A 25973-nucleotide genomic window follows, 5' to 3' on the forward strand; every position below is an offset into this window, starting at 1 on the left:
TCGCCTGTCCGTTGCAGTTTGCCTTGAAGATTGCGGGGTGTTCTCCCGCCGAAATATCGGTGGTCGCTGAAAGTGTTACCCGGCTGAATTCCCGGAAGTTATTTGAAAGTTGTATACACCAGGAGAAACTCAGGTCTCAAGGCGAATAGTGTTTTTCGATTTATTGGGAGAATTCTAGGTAAGTGTAACGCATCTTTCAAGGTGACTCCATATAGAAGAACTGTGTGACCACATTCCCCGAGTACTGCTCGTGTGTTTGGGATCCAGACCAGAGAGGGTTAAAGCAACACATAGAAGGAATTCAGAGGCTTACTGCTAGATTTGTTGCTGGAAGGTGTCCTGAACATGCAAGCTTTACGGAAGAGAAGATGACATACTTTCGACAAACGCTTTTGAGGAACGTGAAATTTGAAATAGGCTCTGTTCCAAAAAATCCCGAGAGAACTGACGGATGTCAGTGACTTGCTGCCACAATATTTCGGAGAAGAGCTATATTGAACTGTATACTGGCGGAAGTACACTGAACTGTCCCATTTAAAAATCCACTGGCGCTTGAATGGTGCACTGGGCACGGGTTACTTGAGGGTGTGCACTTTTGCTGCAATCTGCGAGCTGCTGAGAGCACACTCTGCGGTAGAAACTCGTCTCTTCCTTGTTATCGGACAACGACACCAGCGCCATTCACAAAGAACATTAAAACTCCCTGTACTGGCCGATCGAGTGCAACAGCTATCGACATCCATCGCACGAAGTGACAATACAATGCATGCATTTTTGCATGTTTGCATTCAAGATTCTGGCGGTTACATCGGTTATTACTGTATTAGCATGGTTGATCTTGTGCTTACATTGACGCCTGGTCTTGAAATGTCAATCAATTAAATTTGTTGCTCAGACAAATGTATTCCCGAAGAAACATTACTCATTGCTTGAGTGATAAGTAGGGGATTGTAGTATCTTTCTAGAGTTATCGTTTGAGTCTGGTTCTCGAAAATTTGTTAGTAGACTTCCTCTGGAGGTTTTCGTTTATCTTCTAAAGTCTGCTAGTTCAGTCCCTCCAACATCTCAGTGACACCCTTCCGTGGGTCAAACAAGCCTTTGACCATCCGTGCAGCCCTTCTTTGTATATGTTCAATATTTTCTGCTAGTCCTATTTTGTACAAGTCCTTCGCACTTAAGAAATATTCTGAGATGGGACACGAAGTGATTTGTAAGTGATATTCTGTGTAGGATGATTGCATTTCATAAATTTAGGCAACATTGTCCGCGGAGCGCAGGGATCTGGTGCTAACTTTGATAAAAACAACAGTCGAGCTCGCAATAACATTTGTTTGTTACGACTAGTCTCGGCTTATGTTGAAGCCATCCTCAGACTCTTGTGCACCCTACGGCTGGTGCTGGCGGCTCCTCGGTTTTTCAAGTGATGATCACTGTGTACGATCGTTTCATCATGCGAAAACCGAGGAACCGCCAGCAACAGCCGTAAGGGGCCAAAAAATTTGAGGATGGCTTTAACATAAGCCGCCCACTAGCTCCGCAGTTGCTGAAGGGATTCAATGTACATATTTTGAAATAAAGAAAATTATATACTTACGTTATACGAGGTATTATTTTTGGCGGGTGACTGGAATTCGGTAGTCAGAAAAGGAAGAGAAGAAAAAGTGGCAGGAGAATATAAACAGCGCGGAAAGAATGAAATGGGAAGCACTCTGGTAGAATGAAATTTTCACTGTGGAAATTTTCACAGTGTGCGCTGATATGAAACTTCCTGGCAGATAAAAACTGTGTGCTGGACCGACACTCGAACCCGGGACCTTTGCCTTTCGCAGGTAAGTGCTCTACTGTCTGAGCTACTCAAAACGACTCACGGACCCTCCTCTTAGCTTTTCTTCCACCAGTACCTCGTTTCTTACCTTCCAAACTTCACCAGGCTGTGGTGAAGTCATATCTCCGCAATAGTCTTTCTTCCAGGTGTACTACTACAGCAAGTTTCGCAGGAGAGCTTCTGTGAAGCATGGAAGGTAGGAAACGAGGTACTGGCGGAAGTAAAGCTGCGAGGAGGGGCCTTGAGTAGTGCATGGGCAGCTCACGTAATAGAACACATGCTCTCTGAAGACAAAGGTCCCGAGTTCGTGTCTCCATCCGGCACACAGTTTTAATCTCCCAGGTAGTTTCATCCTGGTAATATGTTGCACAAAACATAATTTAATCCTCGATAATACTTGGATTAAGAATCATGAAAGGAAGTTCTGTACGCAGAAGAGACTTGCAGACACTGCAAAGTTTCACATCCAATAAATAATGCTAAGATAAGGACTTCTAAACCAGATCTCCAACAGGGAAGATGTGGACTCTGATCATAATTTATTGGTTTTGAACTGGAGACTAAATTTGGAGAAATCTGAAAAAGGTAGGAAATTAAGGAGATGGGACCTGGGTAAAACGAAGCAACCGGAGGCTGGCGTCTTATTGACTGGAATAGAGTTGTCTTCAGTAATGGTTTCCTCTTAGAAATGAACGCCGTTGACCAGCGAATACGTATCTGGAGACATTCCAGGCTGCAGTGGGATACCAATCTGCCTGTCGCTTGTCGTGTGACCGGACAACAAGGAGTGATGGTCTGGGTACGATTTCTTTGCAGATCAGTATCCCTTTCGTTGTCATCCACGGCACAATTACAGCAGAGCGGTACGTCGACGATATTCTGCGCCCCGTTTTGGTGCCCTTCGTGGCAAGTCATCATGGGTTATATTTCAGCAAGATAACTCCCACCCTAACACAGCGAAAGTTTCTACTGCTTGTCTGCGTGCTTGCCAAGCCGTACCCTGACCAACAAATTCGCCCGATCTCTCCCCAATTGAGAACGTTGGGAGCTTTATAGGCTGGACCTTTCAAACATCTCGGGATTTTGAAGATCTAACGCGCTAACTGCACAGAATTTGACACAGAGGATATTTCACAAGTCTGTCAATAAATGCGAAGCCGAATAGCTGCTTGTTTAGGGGCCAGAGTTAGAGCAACACGTTACTGATTTGCTCGGTGTGTAAAGTTCCTTCTCTTGAATCGGTTATCCAACTTTTATGAAACTGTAGTCATATGGTTGCCTCCACATGTACGTTGCGTCTACCGATTTCCGTCCCATTCGAGTAATTCATTCGTTGAGCGCCGTTTTTCTTTGTCTTAGTATGTATAGAAGGTGATTCTTATTGTCACTAAGAAATCTCTGAAAGGATGTAGATGACACTGAGTCAAGTAATTTAAGATAAGACATATGGGGCCTCAGAAGTCGCGAAATGTGGGTGACAGATGTTGAACATTTGACATCACCAGGTGTCGTACGTCGTCGCACGTACAGCGGTTGGGCTTGTCTATCTTATCCTCCTCGGCAGGGGGCAGTGCCACATATCGCTTCAGTAGTCTAGTCTGTTTTCGTTTTTGCTTTATCCGATGTGATGTGGTAGTGCTGGTGGTAGTGGTAATGCAAGACTCCGACGAATCGGTTTATATTTACGGTAAACGGATAGTCTACCGGAGTGATGTCGAGCACTGTCCCCTACCAGCGAGAACAGTATGGACAATCCCAACAGCTACAAGTGCGGCGAGGTACGTCATCTGATGATGTCACATGTTCAAAAGCTGTCATCCACTTTTAGGATATTTCCCGATATTTTCACCTCCGTGTGTCTTAAATTGATTGTGATAGAGTCACAATATAGAAAGGGAAGAGGAAGAAGATGAAGAGAAAGTGGGAGATATGGTAATTAGAGAGTAATTTCACATCACACTAAAAGACAAGGCCCTTAAAGTAGACGGCATTTTTCCAGAATATCTGAGAATCTTGCAAGAGCCAGTCAGGAAAAAATTATTATACTTGGTGTTCATGATGTATGACACAGGCAAAATATGGAAGAATATGATAATTCCATTTACTAAGATGGTTGGTGTTGAGAAGTTTAAATACTACCAACCCATAATTTACGTTTGGAAAATACTGACACATATTATTTACGGAACAACAGAAAACTCTTAGACGAAGACCTCGGGGAATAACTGTTTGGATTCTGGAGAAATGTAGAAACGCGCGACGTAGTACTCACTCTATGACTTATCTTCGAAGATAGGTTGAAGAAAGGCAAAACAACATTTACAGCGTTTGTAGATTTGAAGAAAACTTTTGATGATTTGGACTTGACTAAAACTTTGAAATTTTAAAGTAGCAGGAGTAAAATACGGAGACCAATAGATTATTTACAGTTTACACAGAAAACACATAGAAGTTAAAATTCTTGAAGGTAATAAAGTGAAGAATTAATTGATAAGGGAGTGAAACAGTGCTGTATGACACCCACGGTGACATTCAGTCTGTATGTTGAGAAACTAGTGAAGGAAACCAAAGAGAAAATTTGAAAGAGAACTGAAGTTCAGGAAGAAGACATAAGAACTATTGTGGTTTGTTGATGGCACCGTACTTCTGTCGGTGACTCCTAAGAACTTGAAAGAGTAGTTCAACGTATTGGGTTGTGTCTTCGAAAGCAGTTGGGAGGTGAACATTAGTAAAAGTGAAATAAGGGTAATGGAATGCTGTCAAAGTAAAAATGCTGTCGAAGTAAATCAGATGATATTGAGGGAATTAGATTGTGAAATGAGAAACTAAAAGTAGAACATGTGTTTCGTTATTTGGACAGGAAAGTAACTGATGACAGCCGAACTATGGAAGGTATAAAACGCAGGATCAACAGCATGAAATGTTTAGGAAATACTTTCTAAAGGTATTTTTCTGGAGTGTAACCTTGTATGGACCTTGTGCGGACAAGAAGTAGGTAGAAGTTTTTGAAATGCCGTGATGTACAGGATGTTCCGCCGGCCGGAGTGGCCGAGCGCTTCTAGGCGCTTCAGTCTGGAACCGCGCAACCGCTACGGTCGCTGGTTCGAATCCTGCCTCGGGCATAATCCTGCCTCGGGCATGGATGTGTGTGATGTCCTTAGGTTAGTTAGGTTTAAGTAGTTCTAAGTTCTAGGGCACTGATGACCTCAGATGTTAAGTCCTATAGTGCTCAGAGCCTTTTGACCCATTTTTGAACAGGATGTTTCGAAATTCCATAACAAATTTCTAGGAGTTGTAAAGAGCAGTATAATTCTGAAAAGGAATCCATGTCCGGAAACGTGCTGTTTTCGTGCTACAGCCATTTGAAAACATGTCTGCTCGGTAAGTATGCAACAGGGTAGTCGCCGTGGGGAGTGGTAACGTCGGATCGGCTGATGTCATTTGACGTCTGTCCTACCTCTCTGACCTGGTTCGAGCCTGATTCACATCCCTGTGAGTGTTAGAGCGACATCGCTGAGTACAGGTTTGAAGAATACACCGACACGATCCTTGTGAATGATGCAGCTCATGGTAATTGAAGAGCTGCTCGTCACCTTTATCGAGATCATTCTCCACAACGTAAGACTCTATCGCATACTCACAATTCGGGAAATGCTACCTTCACTGCCAGCAGGAGTGACCGTGGTGCTCCAAGAAGACGCCGCGCATTACGCTAAAGAAAACACGAGCGATTTTTGTGGCTATTAATGGCTGGAACTGTAAATCAATTTATGTAAGGCGTTACGCCTAATCAGTCACTTGTAAAGGTGGTCACATTACCAACATGTTCCCACACAGCTGTAGCACGGAAACTGTACGTTTCCGGACATGGGTCTCAGTTGACAATAGTGCCCACTGACTCCCCTCTATAAGTCTTAAAGTTTGTAACGGGAATTTTCGAACACTCTGTAGCTGAATACTGAACATCAGATTGGTAAATGAAACGCTAAATAATTAAAAACGGGGAAAGAGAAAATTAGGGACAAATACACTGAAAGAAGTAATGTTTTTGTAGGATACACCTTGACGCATCAAGGAATTTATCGATTGGCAAATGGATCGAAGTGCAGGGTGCGGCGGGAGGGGAAACTTGTAGACAGAGAGACAAAGATTTGAATAGTGAAAGCAGGTTCAGACGGATGTACGACGCACTAGGTATGAAGGGATGAAGAGGACTGGAGAGGATAGAGTAGCAAGGAGGGCTGAGTCAAATCAGTTTTCATACTGAAGATCTCAACAACAACAAGAGATGAAAAAAATTTGCGCACATTTAATTGAATGTATCATTGTTATGAATAAATTGCAAATTGAGTAAAATTTCTGTAAAGGTTGAAAATAAATCGAAATCTATGTCTTATGTTACATATCACCTACCGCACATTTTATTTGCTCCTCGTAAGTTATTAAAAGTGTACACATTATTAATTGGAAACACAAGGAAAGGGCTGCAAATACGTGTTGAGAACATATTCCTTCCCAATAATTTTGTTTTTATTACAAATTTAATTTTAGATTCCATGCTTTGAGCGAAGCAAACCCATTACTTATGTCTCTAAAGTCAAATTCAGCATCTGTGTATTATTCTACCGAAAACATAACTTGCATTTGACAGCCTTTTTCACCTATACCCGGCTTTAAGTGGTTTTTAATCATCTTAATTTCTTGTAACCTAAACAAACAAATAAAGAAAGAAAGAAGGAGAAACCTCTTCAAAATATCGAAATGTGCAGTATGTTATTGTTCTTCCAGCTATTACTACTGCAATTTGAAAGATACTACTTCATTAACTACCTCAGCTTTGTCTATATTTCTTCTGTATTTGATACCAAAATCTGCTGCATGTTACATGGTTGTGACTGAAGACGTTGCTAAATGGCAATTAAAGTGAGATGAAATGGTAGTTTATATGTGAGACCTGTTTCCCACATCACTTATTATTCTACCGAATAATCTGAAGCATTCTAGCTTAAACAGTTTCAGTCCAGTCCCCAGTCAGCATAATATTTGCTTCAGTGGGCAATTTTCAGCCTTTGGGTTCCTACAACACCGTTGCGGAGTTGATCATGCGCTAACTGCATGGTCGACGGCTGTATGAAGCAAAAGCACTGTTGACACATAACTCTACGTGACGTTTGTTGCGCAGAGGTCACTTCTTTATGATGCTACTTGGACGAAATGGTGTGGTGACAGCAGGATGCGTTTACTGTCTGGGGTCGATGGGGAGGCCTTTTCTTACCTACCACAGTAGTACAAATTAACATGCCAACTAGCTCCGCAGATGAGGAAGAGATTGAAGAAGTATATCATGAGATAAAATAAATTTCTCAGAGAATTAAAGGAGAAGAAATTTTAATTGTGATGGGGGACTGGTATTCAATAGTAGGAAAAGAATGAATAGTAGGTAAAAATGGATTGGGGAAAAGGAATGAAAGAGGAGGAATCCGCCTGGTAGAACTTAGTACAGAACATAATTTAATCGTCGCCAACACATGACTGAGTATAACAAAATAAGATGGTATACGTGGAAAAGACTTGGAGACACCAGAAGGTTTCTGATTGATTATATAATGGCTACACAGAGATTTAGGAGCCAGGTTTTAAGTTGTAAGACACTTCCAGTGGCAGATTTGGACCCTGAGCACTATTTATTGGTTATGAACTGTAGATTAAAACTAAAGAAAGAGGAAAAAAATAGGAAATTAAGGAGATGGGATACGGATAAGTTGAAAGAACAGAGGTTGTTGACAGTTTCAGACAGAGTGTTAGGCAAGCTTGACTAGTACACGGGAAAGCAATCTTTGGAAAGCGAATGGATAGCTTTACGAGATAAATTAATGATTGCAGCAGAGAGTCAAGTAGGTAAAAAGACGAAGTCCAATAGAAATAGTGAATTGAACTGATGAAATAAGGAAATTTAAAAATGCAGCAAATGAAGATGGCAATAGGAAATACAAAGGTTTAAAAATAAGATTGACAGGAAGAGCAGAATTGATATGAAGAAATGGCTAGAGGGCAAACGTAGGGTTTAGAAGCATATTTCACTTGGGAAAGACAGATAAAACCTACATGAAAATTAAAGAAGCTTTTGGGGAAAGGAAAATGAAATCAAAAGATCGTGTCGCATTGTTGGCCGTGATGTCCCATTCGGGTTCGGCCGCCAAGCTATCAGCTCTTATTTCAGTCGGCGCCACAATGGGCGACTTGCGGTCGATGATGAGGATGAAATGATTATGAGGGCAACAAAAGAACCCAGTCCCCGAGCGCAGAAAATCTCCAACCTGGCCTGGAATCGAACTCGGGCGCAGTGCATGGGAGGCAAGCACGTTACAACCCAGTTAAGCAGGCGGACTGTGGAAAGGAGAAGCAGCTGTATGAATATCAAGAGCTTAGATGATAAACCAGTCGTAACGAAAGAAGGGAAAGTGAAAAGTGGAAGGAGTATATAGAGCTCCTATACAAGGGAGATGAACTTGAAAGCAATATTATAGAAAGGGAACTGGATGTCAAGAATGATAGGGTGGATGATATGGTACTGCGAGAAAAATTTGACAGACATCTGAAAGACATAAGTCAAAAAAGGGCCCGGGTTTAGACACATCCCATTAGAACTACTGATAGCCTTTGGATAGACAACCATCAGAAGACTCTTCCACCGGGCGTGTAAGTTGTATGAGACAGGCGAAATACCCTCATACGTCAAAAGGAATGTAGTAATTCCAATTCCAATGAAAGCAGTTTCTGACAGGTGTGCAAATTATCAAACTATCAATTTAATAAGTCGTGGTTGCAAAATGTTGGCACGAATTCTTTACGAAAGAATTGAATAACTGATAGAAGCTGACCTCAGGGAAGATCAATTTGGATTCCGGAAAAGTGTAGGGAAACATGAGGCTCTACAGACCATACGATTTATCTTATATGACAATATAAGGAAAGACCAAGCTACATTTATAGCATTTGTAGACTCAGAGAAATCTTTCGACGATGTTGACTGGAATACTCTCTTTGTAATTCTGAAAGTAGCCGGGGGTAAAATATTTGGAGTGAAAGGCTATTCACAGCTTGTACAGAAGCCAGACGGCAGTTGTAAGAGTCGAGGAGTAGGAATGAGATTCAGTGGTTGAAAAGAGAGTGAGGCAGGTTTGAAGCCTACCCCAAATGTTATTCAATATGTACATGAAACAAGCAGTAAAGGAAATCAGAGAAAAATGTGGAATAGGAATTGAAGATTAGGGAGAGGAAATAAAAATTTCGAGGTTTGCCGACGGCTCTGTAATTCTGTCGGAGAGAGCAAAGGATTTGAGAGAGCAGTTGAACGTAATGGAAATTGTCTTGGAAGATGGGGGTAACATGAACATAAACAAAAGCAAAACAAAGGTAATGAAATATAGTAGAATTAAATCAGGTGATGCGAAGTGAACGAGATTAGGAAACGAAACACTTAAAGTAGTAGATCAGGTCGGCTATTTGGGCAGCAAAATAACTGATGATGGCTAAAGTAGAGAGGATATAAAATATAGACTGGCAATGGAAAGAAAAGCATCTCTGAAGAAGAGAAATTTGCTAATACCGAATATAGATTTAAGTGTCTTTTCTGAAGGTACTTGTCTGGAGTGTAGCCATATATGGTAGAGAAACATGAGCAATAAACATTTCAGATAAAAAGAGAATTATACGAGGGTTGTCTAGAAAGTAAGTTCCGATCGGTCGCGAAATGGAAACCACTGGAAAAATCTGGTAAAGCTTTGCATAGATGTGTTGGGCAGTGTCTGTGCTGCCCGTCGATTGTGTCGCGTCGCTCTTTTCAGTTTTGAGTGAACAGTGAGCATGCAAAGATGCGTAGGGAATAGCGTCTCCCGCCAAGTATGAGTTCCTGGTTAGAGATTTCGCCTATGTCATGCACCTCGCGTAACACAACTGTCGAGCAGTTTCTTCTTCATGCCAATTCTCGGCCGCACATTGCAGGCACAATGAAGACGCTCCTGCAGCGTTTCCGACGAGATGTGTTTGATCACCCACAATGCAGTCCGTAATTGGCTACCCCTGAGTCTCATCTCTGCTCACAAGAACCGCTGGCTATGAAGACAAAATTTTTCCACAGACAACGAGCTGCAGACCAGTGTAGATAATTGGCCTAAAGCACGGGCGGCTGCTTTCTATGATGAGGATATTGAAATCTGGTATAACACTACGACAATACTCGAAGTTAGAGCTGCGACTATGTAGAGAAGTAGGTGGAAGGTGTACCTAACTGTTGTAAATAAAACGTTTCTGCTTTTCGTTGTGGTTTCCATTTCGTGACCGATCGGAACTTACTTTCTGGACAACCCCCGTAGCTTGCGAAATCTGTGCTTCAGATGAGTGGTGAATATTAGATGGGTCGATCATGTAACTGAAGATAAAATACTGAGAAATTTGTGGCACAACTTGGCCAAAAAAGGGGATCGGTTGATAGGACACATTCTGAGACGTCAATGGATCACCAACTTAGTATTAGAGGGATGTCAGGGAGAAAAATCTTAGGGGAGGCCAAGAGAGGCATACAGTAAGGAGAATCAGAAATGCGTAGGTTTCAATAGTTACTGGGAGATGAGGAGGCTCACACAGAATAGAGTAGTGTGGAGAGCTGCATCAAACCAGTACTTGGACTGATGACCACAACAACAACAAGAACAGCAGCAATAACAACGGTTTTGAGCATTAATTACCTTTGAGGTTGGACGTAGCGAGTTGACTTTAGCCAAGAAGGTCTTTAAAACGGATAAGACGTCAGTATCAACACGTCATTGAATTTGGACCAGGTTATTGCAGAATGAGCTGGAATGTAGCCACTGTACGTGAATGCTGGCAACGGTGGTGACGAAAACGCACAGTTCTGCCTCTGTGTCAGTGATGACCGTCTGTTGGTTAGAGAAAGGCTACCTGAGGGCCTGGAAGCCACCTTTCTGAATGCCAGGCACAGCTATGATCTAGGGTGCCATTACATATGACACCAGGAGCACTCTCTCATTGAGCGAGGTGGCGCAGTGGTTTGCACACTGGACTCGCATTCGGGAGGACGACGGTTCAATCCCGTCTCCGGCCATCCTGATTTAGATTTTCCGTGATTTCCCTAAATCGTTTCAGGCAAATGCCGGGATGGTTCCTTTGAAAGGGCACGGCCGATTTCCTTCCCCATCCTTCCCTAACCCGAGCTTGCGCTCCGTCTCTTAATGACCTCGTTGTCGACGGGACGTTAAACACCACTAACCTAACCTAACCTAACCACTCTCCTATTATCCCATACACCCTCACGAAACATTTGTATGTCAGTCTCGTGATTAGACATGTTGTGCTGCCATTCATGAACAGCATTCCAGGGGTGTTTTCAACACGATAACGCTCTTTCACACAGTTAGTTACGTGTTCCATTGATCAATAACACGGAAAACCGTTATGATGTGGAATGTGTCAAATGCACAAGAAATTCGCACAGGAAACAAGTTTCTTTCTTTTTTTGTTTACATTATAGTGTTATACCTAAATATTTCTATTATCTATCCCATTCCCTTAAATTGCACAAGATGCATACATTATATCTCCAGATTTATTTACTCATATTCAAGAAATCATCTATAGTATAGAAGGAATTGTCAAGGAGGTATGCATTCAATTTGTTTTTGAAACTATTACGGCTGTCTGTCAGACATTTTATTTCATCTGTTAATTTATCAAAAAGTTTTATAGCCGCATATTTCACCCCTTTCTGTGTCAAATATAGGTTAAGTAAAGGATAGTGTAGGTCTTTCTTTTTTCTGGTATTGTAACCATGAATGTCGCTGTTGATTTTAAACTGGTCCATGTTGCTGAGAAAAAATTTCATTACTGAGTAAATGTACTGTGAAGCAGTTGTAAGAATTCCTAACCTTTTGAACAGATGCCTTCAAGATGTGCGACTATGAACCCCACACATTATTCTAACTACTTTCTTTTGAGCAGTGAATACCTTTTACCTAAGTGTTAAGTTGCCCCAGAATATAATTCCATATGACATCAGAGAGTGGAAGTATGCAAAGTACGTTAGCTTACTAATGTCTACATCCTCAAAATTGGCAATTATTCTGATTGAAAAAGTTGCTGAACCTAGTCGCTTTAGCAGATCCAAAATATGAATTTTCCAATTAAAATTCTCATCTATATGTACACCCAAAAACGTAGTATGCTCTACCCTGGCAGCTGACTTCTTTTGATGTGCTATGTTCTTTGAAGAAATTATACTTTTTGCAACAGGAAATTGGATGTACTGTGTTTTTTCAAAGTTCAGAGCAAGACCAGAAAACCAATCAATAACTATTCCAAAGACATTTGTATAATTTTCTATCGGACTTTCTTTTACTGTATTAATAATTATGCTTGTATCATCAGCAAACAGTGTCAGATAAGCATCTTGTTTCACATAAGAAGGGGGGTCATTCACATATATCAAGAACAGGAGGGGACCCAAGATCGAACCTTGTGGAACACCTCATGTAATTTCACCAAAGTTAGATGAAGTGGCTAACTCCTTTGAATCACTTAAGCATATAAAGAGACTTTTTGTTTCTTATTCTGTAGATATGACTTAAACCACTCATATGCTGTTCCATTGACACCATAGAATTGTAATTTATCTAACATAATGTCATGGTGTGCACAATCAAATGCTTTGGATAAGTCACAGAATATTCCTACTGGTGATATTTTACTATTTGAAGACTCTATTATGTGGACAGTGAAATTGTATATTGCTGTCTCAGTGGAACAGTACTTCTGAAATCCGAACTGTGATTTACTAAGCATCCCATTACTGTTGAGATGGCTAACCACTCTTGAGTACATTACTTTCTCAAATATTTTGGAAAATGCTGTAAGCAAGGATACTGGCCGGTAATTATTGACATCTGTGGTTTCCCTCTTTTTGTAGACAGGCTTGACAAAGGCATATTTTAGCCTGTCTTGAAAAATGCCCTGAGTCAGTGATGCATTACATATGTGACTCAAAACATCAGCTGTAATTGTTCCACACAGTTTTAATAACTTGTTAGAGATATCATCTACTCCAACGGAACATTTATTTTTCAAAGATTTAGTAATTTTCGTTATTTCACAAGAGATTGTTACATGAAACTTAATCTGACTAAAATTTTTCAACACTGACTCTTCCATGTACTGCCTGGCTTTTTCTTTTGAACTATTTTCATCAATTTTTTCTCCTACACTTAAAAAGTGATTGTTGAATACATTGGCTACCTGTGTACTGTTGGTTAAGATGGTCTCATTCTCTTTAACAGTAATAGTACCTATCCCGGTGGTTACTTTTCCTGTCTCCCTTCTAACAACATTCCATACTGATTTGATTTTATTGCTGGAGTTGTTAATTTCTTCTCTAACATACATACTTCTTGATTTCCTTAAAACTTTTCTCAGTATGTTACAATAATTTTTATAGTGTACAACTACCTCTGGATTTTTACTATTTCTTGCTGTCTCATACAGATTTTTTTGAAGACACTTTAATACCTGTAGTAATCCAAGGTTTCCTTGAAAAGTTTGTGGTGTTACAGTTAGTAATTTTCTTTGGAAAACCATGTTAAAAAGGGATATAAATTTATCAAGAAATATGCTGCATTTATCATTAGCATTCGGCTCGTTATATACATCTTCCCAGTTTACATTTCCTAAACTATCTCCAAAGTGATCTATAGATACCGGGTTGAGCACCCTCACACTCATACTTAATGGTTTCTGAAGTGTACACCCTGTTAGGTTTTGGAAGTTAATCAGCTGTGCATCATGGTCAGATAATCCATTTACCATAGGCAAAGTGTGTGCTTGTTCTACATCCTCTTGCTGTACAAACACATTATCTATTAGAGTACTACTGTCCTGAGCTATACGTGTAGGGAAATTGATCACTGTTTCTAAGTTATATGTTGTTATAACACTTCCAGTTTACTTTTCCTATCAGAATTGCGTAGAAAGTTAACATTGAAATCACCACAGATTAATAACTACTTCTATTTGGCTGACAGACAGCATAATAGGGAATCAAACTTTTTTATGAAAGCTCCCAATCTCCTAGTGGAGAGGTGTACACTGTTGCTAATATCAACACAACATTATCTAGCTGAAGTTCACAAGCACAAACCTCAAAGTGCTGATCAACACAAAATTTGCTTACTTCAACAGTTCTGTATTTATACCCTTGTTTTATAGAAATGACAACTCCACCTTTATCCATACTAGATCTACAAGTGAAAGATGCCAAATTATACCCGTTTATACTGACATTTACCGTCCCTACAGTTACGTGGTGCTCAGACAGACAAAGCATATCAATCTCATACTTAGTTTTTAGATCATCTAAACACATTATCAGCTCATCTACTTTAATTTTTATTCCCCTGACTTTTTGGTGAAGTAAGTTGATACCACCCTTAGCTTTATCCCTACTTGCTGTGCATGAAGTTTCTTTTCTTCTATTTTCCTTGGTTGTTGTCTGTCTGGAAATTGGCTTTAACCTAAAAAACCTGTCTGCCTGGTCCCAATAACCACAGGGATCACCCATTGTGTGACTGTGACCATTAGTTTAACCCAACATTCTCTATGGAGTATCGACATGTGGCATTGGCCTGCTCGATCAGCAGATCTGTCCCCACCCGAGCACGTATGTGTCATCATTGGACGATAACTCCAGCGTTATTCACAAATAGTGTTACCAGACCCCGTATTAACTGACCAAGTACAACAGGCATGGTACTCCGCTCCACAACTAACATCTGACACCTGTACAGCACAATGGATGCATGTTTGTGTATTTGCATTCAACATCCTATCGGTTACACTGGTTATTAATGTACCCGCATTTCGACTTGCAATGGCTTTCTTCGAATTTACGTTAACCTGTTCATCACTTAAATATGTTACATAGATAAATGTATTCCAATAATTTCACTAGTCTGTATTAATTACTTCTTGGTGTTGGGATGTATTTCCCCATCAGTTTACATACGAAATTCGAAGAAAGTAAGAAATAAAGAAAAGGTGCAGAAGACTTTCTTTGCTACCCATACCTCTTTCGACTTTTCACTCTCTGTCTGACAGCCCCACGTGGACTGCAGCCTTAGAGATGGGTCAGAACTCCTTCAGAGTTAACATTACAGTCGGAGAGGTAAGGTAATGTCAAAGTGAGCCAGGTAAGTCAGGAAACAGATACTGAGAACTGAATACTTACACAGGGCTGTGTGTGTCAGGTTTTCAACCCATGCACATATAGCGCAGCTCAAAATAGGAGGAAAAAAAGAACGCCACTTACCATGTGTTCGAAAGCGAGGGGAATGAACAGGTGTGAGAGATGCGTCACACCGAGGGAGAGCAGCTGCGCGGACTCTCGCCTGTAGCTGGAGTAGCGTTCCAGGAACCCTGCAGGAGGAGGAGAAAGGCGACATACCAGTGAATAATCCAGCGCATCCACTTTCTGTTAAAGCACAACTTTCACTTCCTGCCTTAACCAGCTTACAGACTGTAAAACTGTAGAACTTTTGAAACTACATACATGTCGGAAGTGTTTAGAGTTGCAACGCGGACACCTTTACGAAACTCATACTCCAGTATTTTTTGTGTCTATGGGCTATTTTTATCGCATCATCCTTATACGAGCTTATTCTCAGTATTTTCAGTCCAGCAAAATGACATCACTACAGATGGTATTTGGTGGTACGCGTGGTACATGATACAGGTGTTGTGTGTTTCTAATGCTAATAGAGGCACAGCACAACAAATATTGTCGAGAGTATGTGCATGTGTAGTTTGTTGACGCCTTTCCGACGCTGAGGTACGTCGAATCTTTGGCGTGAGGGACTTGATAACGTCATACCGAAATATCACAAGTACAGTTGGCTGCAGTATTGATGGCAGAGCATGTGGCGACGTGATGGACTGAGGACAAGAGTATGACAAGAAGACCACCAACCGACAGGAAGCGATTCATGGAACCTCGTTGGAGATGTGGATTTGCCATGTAGCTTTTACTACTGACAACAGAGACTTGGATCGAGCGGACCCAGTGTCGACTGGTACATGGTGTGATATTCATCGACGGGAATGACTTTCTGTTTGTGGTAGTAAGCCTGGCGCTGCTTTTTCTTCAGACGACCTTCTGAAAAGTCTCAGGAAGCGGTGACACTCGACATACATATCTCTCCAATACATGGTATCATCGTTTGGGAAGCTACTGATACGTCAGCAGAACTCATTTCTAAATTGCTGAAGGGGGCTGAATACTCGCCACTATATAGCAAAATGGTAAAACTCTGATGTCATACCCTTTGTGTGCATGGTACCAAGTGGCATATTCCAGCAGAATACTACACGAACTTATACTTTACAGACATCTAGAGGAATGCACGAATCCGTGAATAGCAAGCCGTGTCCCCTGATTTGTCAGCCACAGAGCATGTCGGACTTGTGGCAGGAAGACATATACCATCATAAAAGCCGCTGTCAGCAATGCTCATGCTTTGCATGCTTCACCGCAAGTGCAAGACTGAACATACAGACTAACAAGATAATTGCAAGACGAGGTCAACGTAGTGCACTCATGAGGATGAGTGGATCCTTCAACACCACATCTCTAGAGACACTCTGCATTGTGATGGGGACTTACGAACGGCAAGCTCGATAAAGTCACCGAGATTACAGGAATCATCATCACAAAGAAAACACAAATGAAACAATGGCGGATTCAAACATGACAGAGAGAGTGCGAGGCATTCGACAAGGGTCGCCAAGTTCACTCTTTCTTCCCTAATGTACTCGAAATGTTGCAACTAAAACACGTCGACCCAAGCCAGGGGATGGTCCATTTCCTGACCGGCAACTAACTAACACTGAAATATGCATTTGTGGAGAAACTGGGACACCAGAACGCATCGTACTGCAATGTAACACGGTAGCACATGTGAGACCTATATAGAACGATAATGACATCGCCAGAATAATATGTAATCCCGCAGCTGATAGTGTATCGAACACATTGTACGAAGAATACAAGCGCGAAAACCTATATGTAAGGCGGCTTACACAAGCACAAAAACACAACAAACCACGTCGGAGGACGCAAGCACGACCATAGATTCCTAAACTGAAGAATAAAGCAACACACTAAGGTTGAATATGATTAAAATGGGATCAAGACGTAAGGGACCCAAACCAACAACACACGACTCTATACGTCATAACAGAGCCACGAACAACACAACAGGTAGTAACAATCATAAAACAAACAAAGCACTGACAGAATGAGTGACACCACATAAAAGGACTTTAGTAAAAAGGCAAACGTCGTTTGGGAGGAAAAGGCACGAAAGAATTTTTCTTCCGAGGCTTCTCCTTCCCAACGACGCACTGCATGTTGTGTATAGTATACTGTACACAAGCAGTAATGTATTATACGTTTTGTTATGTGTAGGCAGAAGTATATTCTGTTCTTTATGTAAAGCTACAACCAATGTTTTTTATACATCAGATGTATTTTCTGTATAAACCATGTATAAAACCAAAAATCTAATGGGTTAAGTTATTTAAGGATTGCTGCACTCCAGAGACAATGAACTACATTCTATTTCTACTACTAAATTTACAACCAGACGTTTATTCTTCATGTAAAACTAAAATTCGTGTACTCCATGTATCACATGCTGGATCAGTATATAATCTGTATACCACCAGGTGTGTATGTATGTAAGGTATCACAAATAATATACCACAATTACCAACAATTATACAAAGTCTACTGAATATCATACGGTGTCCCAACGTGCAACTCCCCATGTATCTACACACAAGACCACAAAAAGCCCTCAACAACCTCATCTCTGATGTGATCAACCAACAAGCTACTTAGCCTATATTAACACATCCAAATGTAGCATATCACTTCTCTCTACGTGTTGTACCTTATTTTTAATAAACTTATTATATGACATTTTTTCGACTTTTGCATTATATAAATTATATTTTCCTCAACTAGGCAGAAACAACTTTGGCAGTCCTAAAGCATTAAATTCTCTGTAAAAGTAGAAAATTTTTTATGTACTTTGTTCTTTACGTTATTTAAAATAGCTTTGACAAATACGTACCAATAACACTGTAAAAATATGAGCTCTTTGCTATTAGATTTAGCAGCCCTCGATCGACCTTAGATTTCGAGGTGGAGGGTACTTTGTGCTGTTAATGAAATAAATAAATGAATGCTCATCAATTGACACAGCATGTGTTTCTTCAAAATCGCAACTAATCCTTCAAGACGATACTCAAAAAGCATTTATTATTTTCATAGTCCATACGAAATGAATGTTGAACCATGTAATACCCATAATACATTCAAACAAAAAAAAAAAATATCAAGCCGGACCACGAGGTTATAAATTCTTAGTCCATACGAAATGAATGTTGAACCATGTAGTACCCATAATACATTCAAACAAAAAGAATATCAAGGCGGACCACGAGGTTATAAATTCTTATTTATATCGACGGAAGATGCGAAATTGTAACTTTGGCGGCCGGCGGGTGAATGTGTGTCACTGCAGCGCAGTTTCACCGCCCAGATGGTAAGGATAGTAAACAGTGGACATGACTATACGAGAGCATAAAGTTTTTTGAGAATTTATTTCTGTACAGGCAGGACGGGGTGAACCATGGCAGAATACAGCTTCCAGAAGGAAGCGTCGACTTAGGGAGACGACAGAATGTGAGGACCGAGCAATCGTCAGAAGCACTCAGAGCTCCGGATTCGTCGTTATCATCGATCCTACGCGCTTCTCGCGCTTCAGTGACCACAACTAAGCACTAAATAGGCGGCTCACAGAAATGGGCCTGAGCTCACGGCGCCCGTTAGGGCGACTAACACTGACAGTTCACCGACAAGCCCACTTGCAGTGGTGTCGGGCACATTAAACCTGGAATCTCATTCACTGGAGTAGAACTGACTTCAGTGATGAGTCCCGTTTCCAGCTGAGACCTTATGACCAGCAAGGATGTATCTGGGTACCAAGCAGACTGTCGGCCGCCATACGGCCCACAGTCAGTAGTGATGGCCTGGGGTGCCACTTCATTTCGTAGGAGGACCCATTTGGTTGTCCTTCGTGGCACCCTTATATCACGGCTCTATGTCGGCGCCCCGTTGTGCTGCGCATCATGGCAAGCCACATGCCTTACAGTTCAGAAAGATAGTGCTCGCACGCACACAGCGAGAAATTCTACTGCTTGTCTTCGTCCTTGTCAAACGCTGCCTTGGCCAGCAAGTTCTCCGGACCTCTCTCTCTAATTGAGAACGCTTGGAGCATTATGTACAGTTTGACGATGTAACGCGCCAGTTGGGCATAATTTGGTGTGAAATCCGTCACGAGCACATCCAACAACTGTATCAGTCAATGCGAAGCCAAATAACTGCTTGCATAAGGGCCAGAGGTGGACTAACGCCTTTCACACAATTTGTAAAGCTCTTTATCTTGAATAAACCATCCAATTTTTATGAAATTGTAATCATTTGTTTATCTGAACGTGTATATAAGCTCTACCGATTTCCGTACCATTCGGAGAATTCATTCGTGGTGCGTCGTTTTTTTTTTTACTTGTTTAAATTTTTTTGACTGTGTGTCCTAACAGTGGCATAAAGATGGTCTTCGATCTCGATTCAATTCTCTCCGCATTGCTGCCATGCCTTTGTATTAGTACATATACCGAATACGTTTTGATCGAAACGTGTATTTTTCATACTGTTTGTTGGATTGAAACCTATATACAATATTTTTTTTTATGAACATCCTTCAGTACCTGCAGTTAGATGTAAGAGACGACTAGAAAACTGTCACCTTCGTAGTTAAAAAATAACAAACTGGGAAAGAATTTACGTTTTTAGGAGACCTCATGGAAATGCCACTAGCCTCTCTTGCTAATGACCTCAACTGGGAGAGCAAGAGAACACGTAAGAATCTTCGTATATGCTGTAATCAGCCGGATGCGCTCGATATTGTTCCTCATGAAACTAAAGCTATCTAAGACAGAAGTGGCTGAAGACTTTCAAGTACAAGCGGTGAGCCTCGTTCTGCCATCTGCATTCTTAACGAAACTACCCGAAAAGGTCAGAAGACTCAACAAGAATCAATGGCATGAGTATGCTGAAGGCAGTAGAAACCATGGCATTGAAGACAGGTAATGTAATCCACAGAATATGCGCCCTGTGATTGAAAATGTGTCATGAATGTCTCCATTGACAGAAGATTCCGGATTTGTCTTTCACTCGTATCTGCAGGAGGGCACTACAGAGTGAGAGGTGACCACAAGAAGAAAACTGCATAAACCAAAAGCCTTCGAAGCGTGGAATGACGTAAATCTGAACGTGGTAGATGAGATAGAATATCTCAAAACGTAAATGAAGGCTCAGACTATAAATCGTAAGGGTCAGAGAAGTGAAATGGAAAGAAAAGAAGGATTTCTCGTCAGTAGTATATGGGCTACTATCAAAAGCTGAAAAAGAAGAGATATTTGTAAGGTTCGTCATGAATGGGAAGGAGGAGCAGAGAACGTATTTCTGTGAACAGCTCGGGGACAGGATTATTCTCATCAGAATCGACAACAAACCAACCACAACAACAATAGCCAAGGAATACATCTCGACGTCACGGGCATAGGATATTTCGATAGTGATTTCAGTTGAAGAGCAGTGGGCATCTCTAAAAAAGGGAATCACATCACTGGACAGACAAAATAGGTACACGGATGGCAGCAGCAAGGACAGCTTGGATAAGAGAAAAAAATACTTCAATCGACCAAATAAAGAAGAAGAATTCAGCACAAGTGGCTTAGGAATGAAATAAATATGAAGTACAGGGAAGACAAAGTGTAAAGGCAACTGAAATAATGTGGGAAAATATCATCCACTCAGTCCTTAAGATAGCAGGGGCAAATAAGTGCTAGGACTTTTATCACAATCAGCTTAGCAGTTCATGCATCCTAGTTGCTGACAGGTTTAATTTACAAAAGAGGGAAAAGAAAACTGAGGAAGTTCTAGAACACGATCAGTTTCGTTTTAGGAAAGATAAGGATACCATAGAGACAGAGGCTGTGATCGATTATTAAAGCAAGCCTTACGAGAGATCAAGTCAGGTTCAGAGGATTTGCCAACGTAGGAAAATCAAATGACAGTTTAAAATACTGCAAGATGTTAGAAAATCTCAGGATCGTAGGTGTAAACTACAGGAAAAGTCGGTAATATTTCATTTTTCCAAGAATCAAGAAGAAAAATAATGGGAATCGGAGACCAACAACCAAGTGTTCGCATTAGAAAGGGAGTAACAGGAGAATGTAATCATTCACACAGTACATCGAAGAAACAAAGATGGAATTAGAAGACAGAATGAGAAGTGGGATTAAAAATTATATTGGGAGGACACCAATAATAAGATTAACTGAAGATATTGCTATCCTGATTGAAAGCCAAGAATATCTGTAGAACTTGTTGACTGGAATGAACAGTCTAATGAACACACAGGATGATCCGATAGGAAACCGAAGATAAGAAAAGGAGAAAACTCTACAACCCCTTCAATTAATAAATCGGTCAAAATAAAAGTGCCAGAATTGACACATCTGATAAACTTAACATAAAAATTTAGGGCGAGGTAGTGAATGAAGTAAAGGAATTCTGCTACCATGAAAGCATAAAACTCATAACGGAAATATTGAGGAAGACATAAAAACCAGACTAGAGCAGGCAGGCAAAGTGGCAATCTCGCCCAAAATCCAAAACAAATCCACTATTATCAAACATCAGCCCTAATTTGAGGGCAAAATTTGGGACACAGGATTGTATGAAAGTGAAAAGAAGAAACTCGAGGCGTTCGAGATGTAGTGCTGTGGAAGCAATCTGAAAAGTAGGTGGACTGATTAAAGAAGACATAAGGAGGTTTTCCGCAGAATCGGTGAAGAATGGAACATAGGGAAAACGCCGACAAGAAGAAAGAACAGCATTTTTTTCTTGCTCTTCCAGTCTTATTCTTGTTTTTCTGAAGTATTGCTTCCATCACGAACCGCAACCTCAGAACCGCCTCTGTAATTCATTTACCCTTCCGAAAGCTAAGCTACTCATCATCTCACATATTCTCAATCTTCTTTTCGATTGCCAGGAACTTGGATACATGAGCTATTACGCTGATTGTGCGAGAGTTCTCACAACTGCCCTTGCTACCTTCATGGTAATGCGATTATATTTTTCAGAAAGTGTGAGGTATATCTCCAAACTCATACAACATGGATTCTACACTCAACTTCAATCATTGTCTGGCTGCCACTTCGACTAATGATTTCAGAAAATTTTTATCAATCCCGTCCACCTTATCTGACCGCAGGTCTTCCAACGTTGTTTTAAGCTCTAACTACTTGGATCCCCTATGTCTTCCACTGCAGCTCCAGTTTCTTTTCAGTGACGTCAACAGACAAGCCTTTCCCCTCGAGGATGCCTTCAGTGTATTGTACACACCTATCCATTTTTTTATCTGTTGATCAGTGGAATTAACTTTGCAGCCTCAAAGCTGATGCCCTTGCTTTAAATTTAACCAAATGTTCCATTGACTTTTCTTTACAATGAATCAGTCCTCCCGACGAACACATCTTATTATAATTCTTCACATATTTCCAGCAACCATTTCTCTTTGTGTTCCTTGCACTTCCTATTTATTTCGTTCCTAAGGGACTTACATTGTTGTATTCCTCCATTTTCTTGAATATTTGTATACTTTCTTATTTTGTCAATCAGTTGAAGTCCTTTTTATGTTACTCAAGACCTCTTCGCTGTTACCTACCTTATATCTACATTTGTCTGTGTAATTTCTCTGGCTGCCCTTTTTACTGATGTCTGTTCTTCTTCAAATGAATTGCCTATTGTGCAATTCATTAACGTTATATCTATAGCCTTGGATAAATTCCAGCACACCACATCATATGCCAAGCACTTCAGTATCTCACTTCGTCCACATTGGTTCTTGTGGACCATTCTCTTAAGCTTCAGTTCACTATTCATCATTACTAAGTTGTAATTCGATTTTACGAGGACTATTCGTTTATTGAGGTCCGATCGGTGGTGAAATGGAAACCACAGTGAAAATCCAAGAAAGTTTGCACAGACGTGTTGAGCGATGTTTCTGGTATGCCTTTCGATCACATCTTGTATGTCCTTTCATCTCTGTACGTAAAGATGCCTAGAGAATGATCTCTCCCCAAGTGTGAGAGCATGCTGAGAGATTTCGCCTGGTATCCTGCTGCTCACATAACGTAACTGTCATACAATTCCTTCTTCATGACAGTTCTCGGCCGTACACTGCAGAGGCAGTGAGGAGGGATATGAAGATAACATTTTTGCACACATAAAGAGGTGCAGACCGACGCAGAGAATTGTCGAGAAGAACAGGCAGCTGCCTTCTATGACAAGGGTATTGGAAAGTTAGTACAATGTTACGACAATGTCTAAGCCGTGGTTTCCATTTTGTGACCGACAGGACCAAAGTAAAATAGCGCTGGATACACCTTACAATCAAATATCTGATTTCGGAGTCTCTGTGTGGTCATGACGCAATCAGTGTTGAATTTTCCCATATCTCGGGCCTCTTCTAATAACACGTCCCATGGGGAAGCTTTCAATACTTAGCGACAGTTCCCAGTTAAAACAAAGAGTGACAATGAGAAAGATAGACTCGCCCTTCGTTCCACTCAGCTCCAAGGCTAAGCCCGGTGCGGTATCGTTCTTGTTCTGCTGGCAGCCATAACTTAATGCAGCTGCGTACATAAAATTTTGATATTATTATAATGGAGTAATATGTTAGTGGAATGGTGTAGAAATACTAGAAGGTAACGAATGCTGAGTTTGAAAATCGTTAGATAAGTAATTTCTCCGAAATCGATGTTTTGGGATGTTTGACATCCGCATGAATTAAAAAACATGGGGTTAACATTTTGGTAGTACGTGTATTTTGACTAAAAATGATATTACAGAGCATTTCTTAAGCTTCATATATTCATTCCTGTACCTGTTATTATTATTATTGCTATTATTACTGTAATTACTATTACTTCTATTACGAGTATTGTTATTATTATTATTATAACTATATACTGTTGATGTACTATACATGTTGTAATGTTCAATCCCTAAGGATGTCTGCTTAGATGTAAGAGAGGACATGAATGCCCTAATTTGACCATGTGAAATAAATAAATATATAAACAAGAGAATCAAAATTGTCGAAATTCAATGTGGTTTGGAATCCACGTTTACCATTACGTAGTGGTGCAGGGTCTATTCTTACTTTCTTGCAATTCATGTTTTCTGATCTACTGGGGTTTGTATTGGTAGTGGATCCATGTACTCTCCGTGGCGTGTGTTTAAAAGGTAGGTCTCAATAAACCTCCAGATGGGCTACTCAGGGCACCAGATGGCCTCAAATCTCCAGAAATTTCGAAAGAACGCCTTCTGGAGCTGTGCATTGAAGTTTTGAAAACATGCAGCCTAGACTGCATCGCATCGTGTAGCAATTTCGTAGCCCATTCTTGTTCTCCATCTTCATTCGGAGCGTGCGGTGGACATTCCTGTGTTTTCAGACGACAGCTGCATGGACAAGTCCCTAGCTTGACGACTACTCAGACGTCCTATAACGCATCCACTGGTTCGCTCAATCACGCGGTTATAGTCTCACAGGAAATGTGACGGTCTGGAGCGTGAAGCACAACAGCCAACATCCTTGCAATTTGGTGTCTGTGCGGGATCTGATGAGTGGCTACTGGGTGTGGCACACCTGGAGAAACTTGTGGACACTCTCTTCCTCCCCGAACTCAGTTATCTAGGCTACAGGCAGTGAACTGTGCAGTAGTAGCGTGATCTTGCCCGCGGGCGACTAACTCTTTGTCTGACGTGCTTATCTGACATCAGCTGAAAATTGTTGTCAGCGTTCGTGTTCATTAGTAAGCATAATAAATGCTTTGGTCCGATTCGCTTATTACTTACTTCTACGACAGTAGTTTTCTATGAATTTTGACACTGTTGTCGGCGCCGACACAGTAATGTCATGTATGTATACATTATCTCAGGAGAGGTTTTCTTGATGGCGTGCCTTACTGAGAACATTACGCGGTATTTAACAACATAAAACTTACCTAAAAGATACTCACCAGTTTTGTTCAAGTGCCGGACAGAAAACTTAATTTGTCGTCGGTAATAGCACCATCTCCTGACGATTATGGCTCTTGTGATGCGCCGAACAGTGTGCATTAAAGGGGAAAGAATACTGTCCCTCAGATGATCATTTGGCAGCGTTCCCAAGTTCCATTCCACGTCGTTCAACCTTTCAAAAGAAAATGGAATCAGCTGACATAATAAATGATATTATGAAACAGGACTGTATTTTCTGGAACAAAATAGAGAAAGCTAAACTCAACTGCCCCTTCCACAGTGTTTATTGTTTGCACTGAAAGAGTTCCAGGGCATTAAGGATTAACCAAGGTATTGGTCTGAGTTATTCCGGTGTAAATTATGAAGGGTATACTAGTCTGTTGACACATTTTTGTAAACGGAGCAGCCTCTGCTGAAATCAAAAACGCCTGTGCACACATCCAAACTTCTGACAGGACTAGAACATGATCTAGTACAGGAGTATCATTATAGCCCTGTCTCTTTACACAACATACAGATATTCATACGCAATATATTCCCAGGGTAATGTCTAAATCTGAGAATCAGATCGTTGCACTCGGTGACAATTTGGGCAAGTCTCTCAGGCTACAATGCGCAGCTCTCCGCCCTATTTCTCACTGTATGTTGCTGGTACCACACTCACAAGCAACACTTTCCATACAAGCTCACTTATTGAGGATGTGCAACGTCTCCCTTGTGCCTTTCAGATATGGTAGGGTCTTGAGTATTCGTGAAGCGAAAGATCACACCCCGCAAATTTCTTCAGTTAATGGATTCTGGAACTCTCCGCGGTGCCTTTGATTCTCTTGGCGCCTTTGTCTAGTAGGAGCAATACTGGACAGAAGA

General features: G+C 40.9%; 1 protein-coding gene across 1 annotated transcript in view; it reads right to left on the bottom strand.

Moving 5' to 3' along the window:
- Window positions 1-25973, bottom strand: part of LOC124775549 — a 109124-nt gene that overhangs the window by 49998 nt on the left and 33153 nt on the right. Inside the window, exons 3-4 of the mRNA XM_047250379.1 lie at window positions 25106-25278; window positions 15198-15304 (exon numbers count right to left, since the gene is read on the bottom strand). Coding sequence (XP_047106335.1) covers window positions 15198-15304; window positions 25106-25278 — 280 coding nt within the window. The remainder of the gene's footprint in view (window positions 1-15197; window positions 15305-25105; window positions 25279-25973) is intronic.

The sequence above is a fragment of the Schistocerca piceifrons genome, chromosome 2, assembly GCF_021461385.2.
Source record: "Schistocerca piceifrons isolate TAMUIC-IGC-003096 chromosome 2, iqSchPice1.1, whole genome shotgun sequence".
Classification (NCBI taxonomy): Eukaryota; Metazoa; Arthropoda; class Insecta; order Orthoptera; family Acrididae; genus Schistocerca; species Schistocerca piceifrons.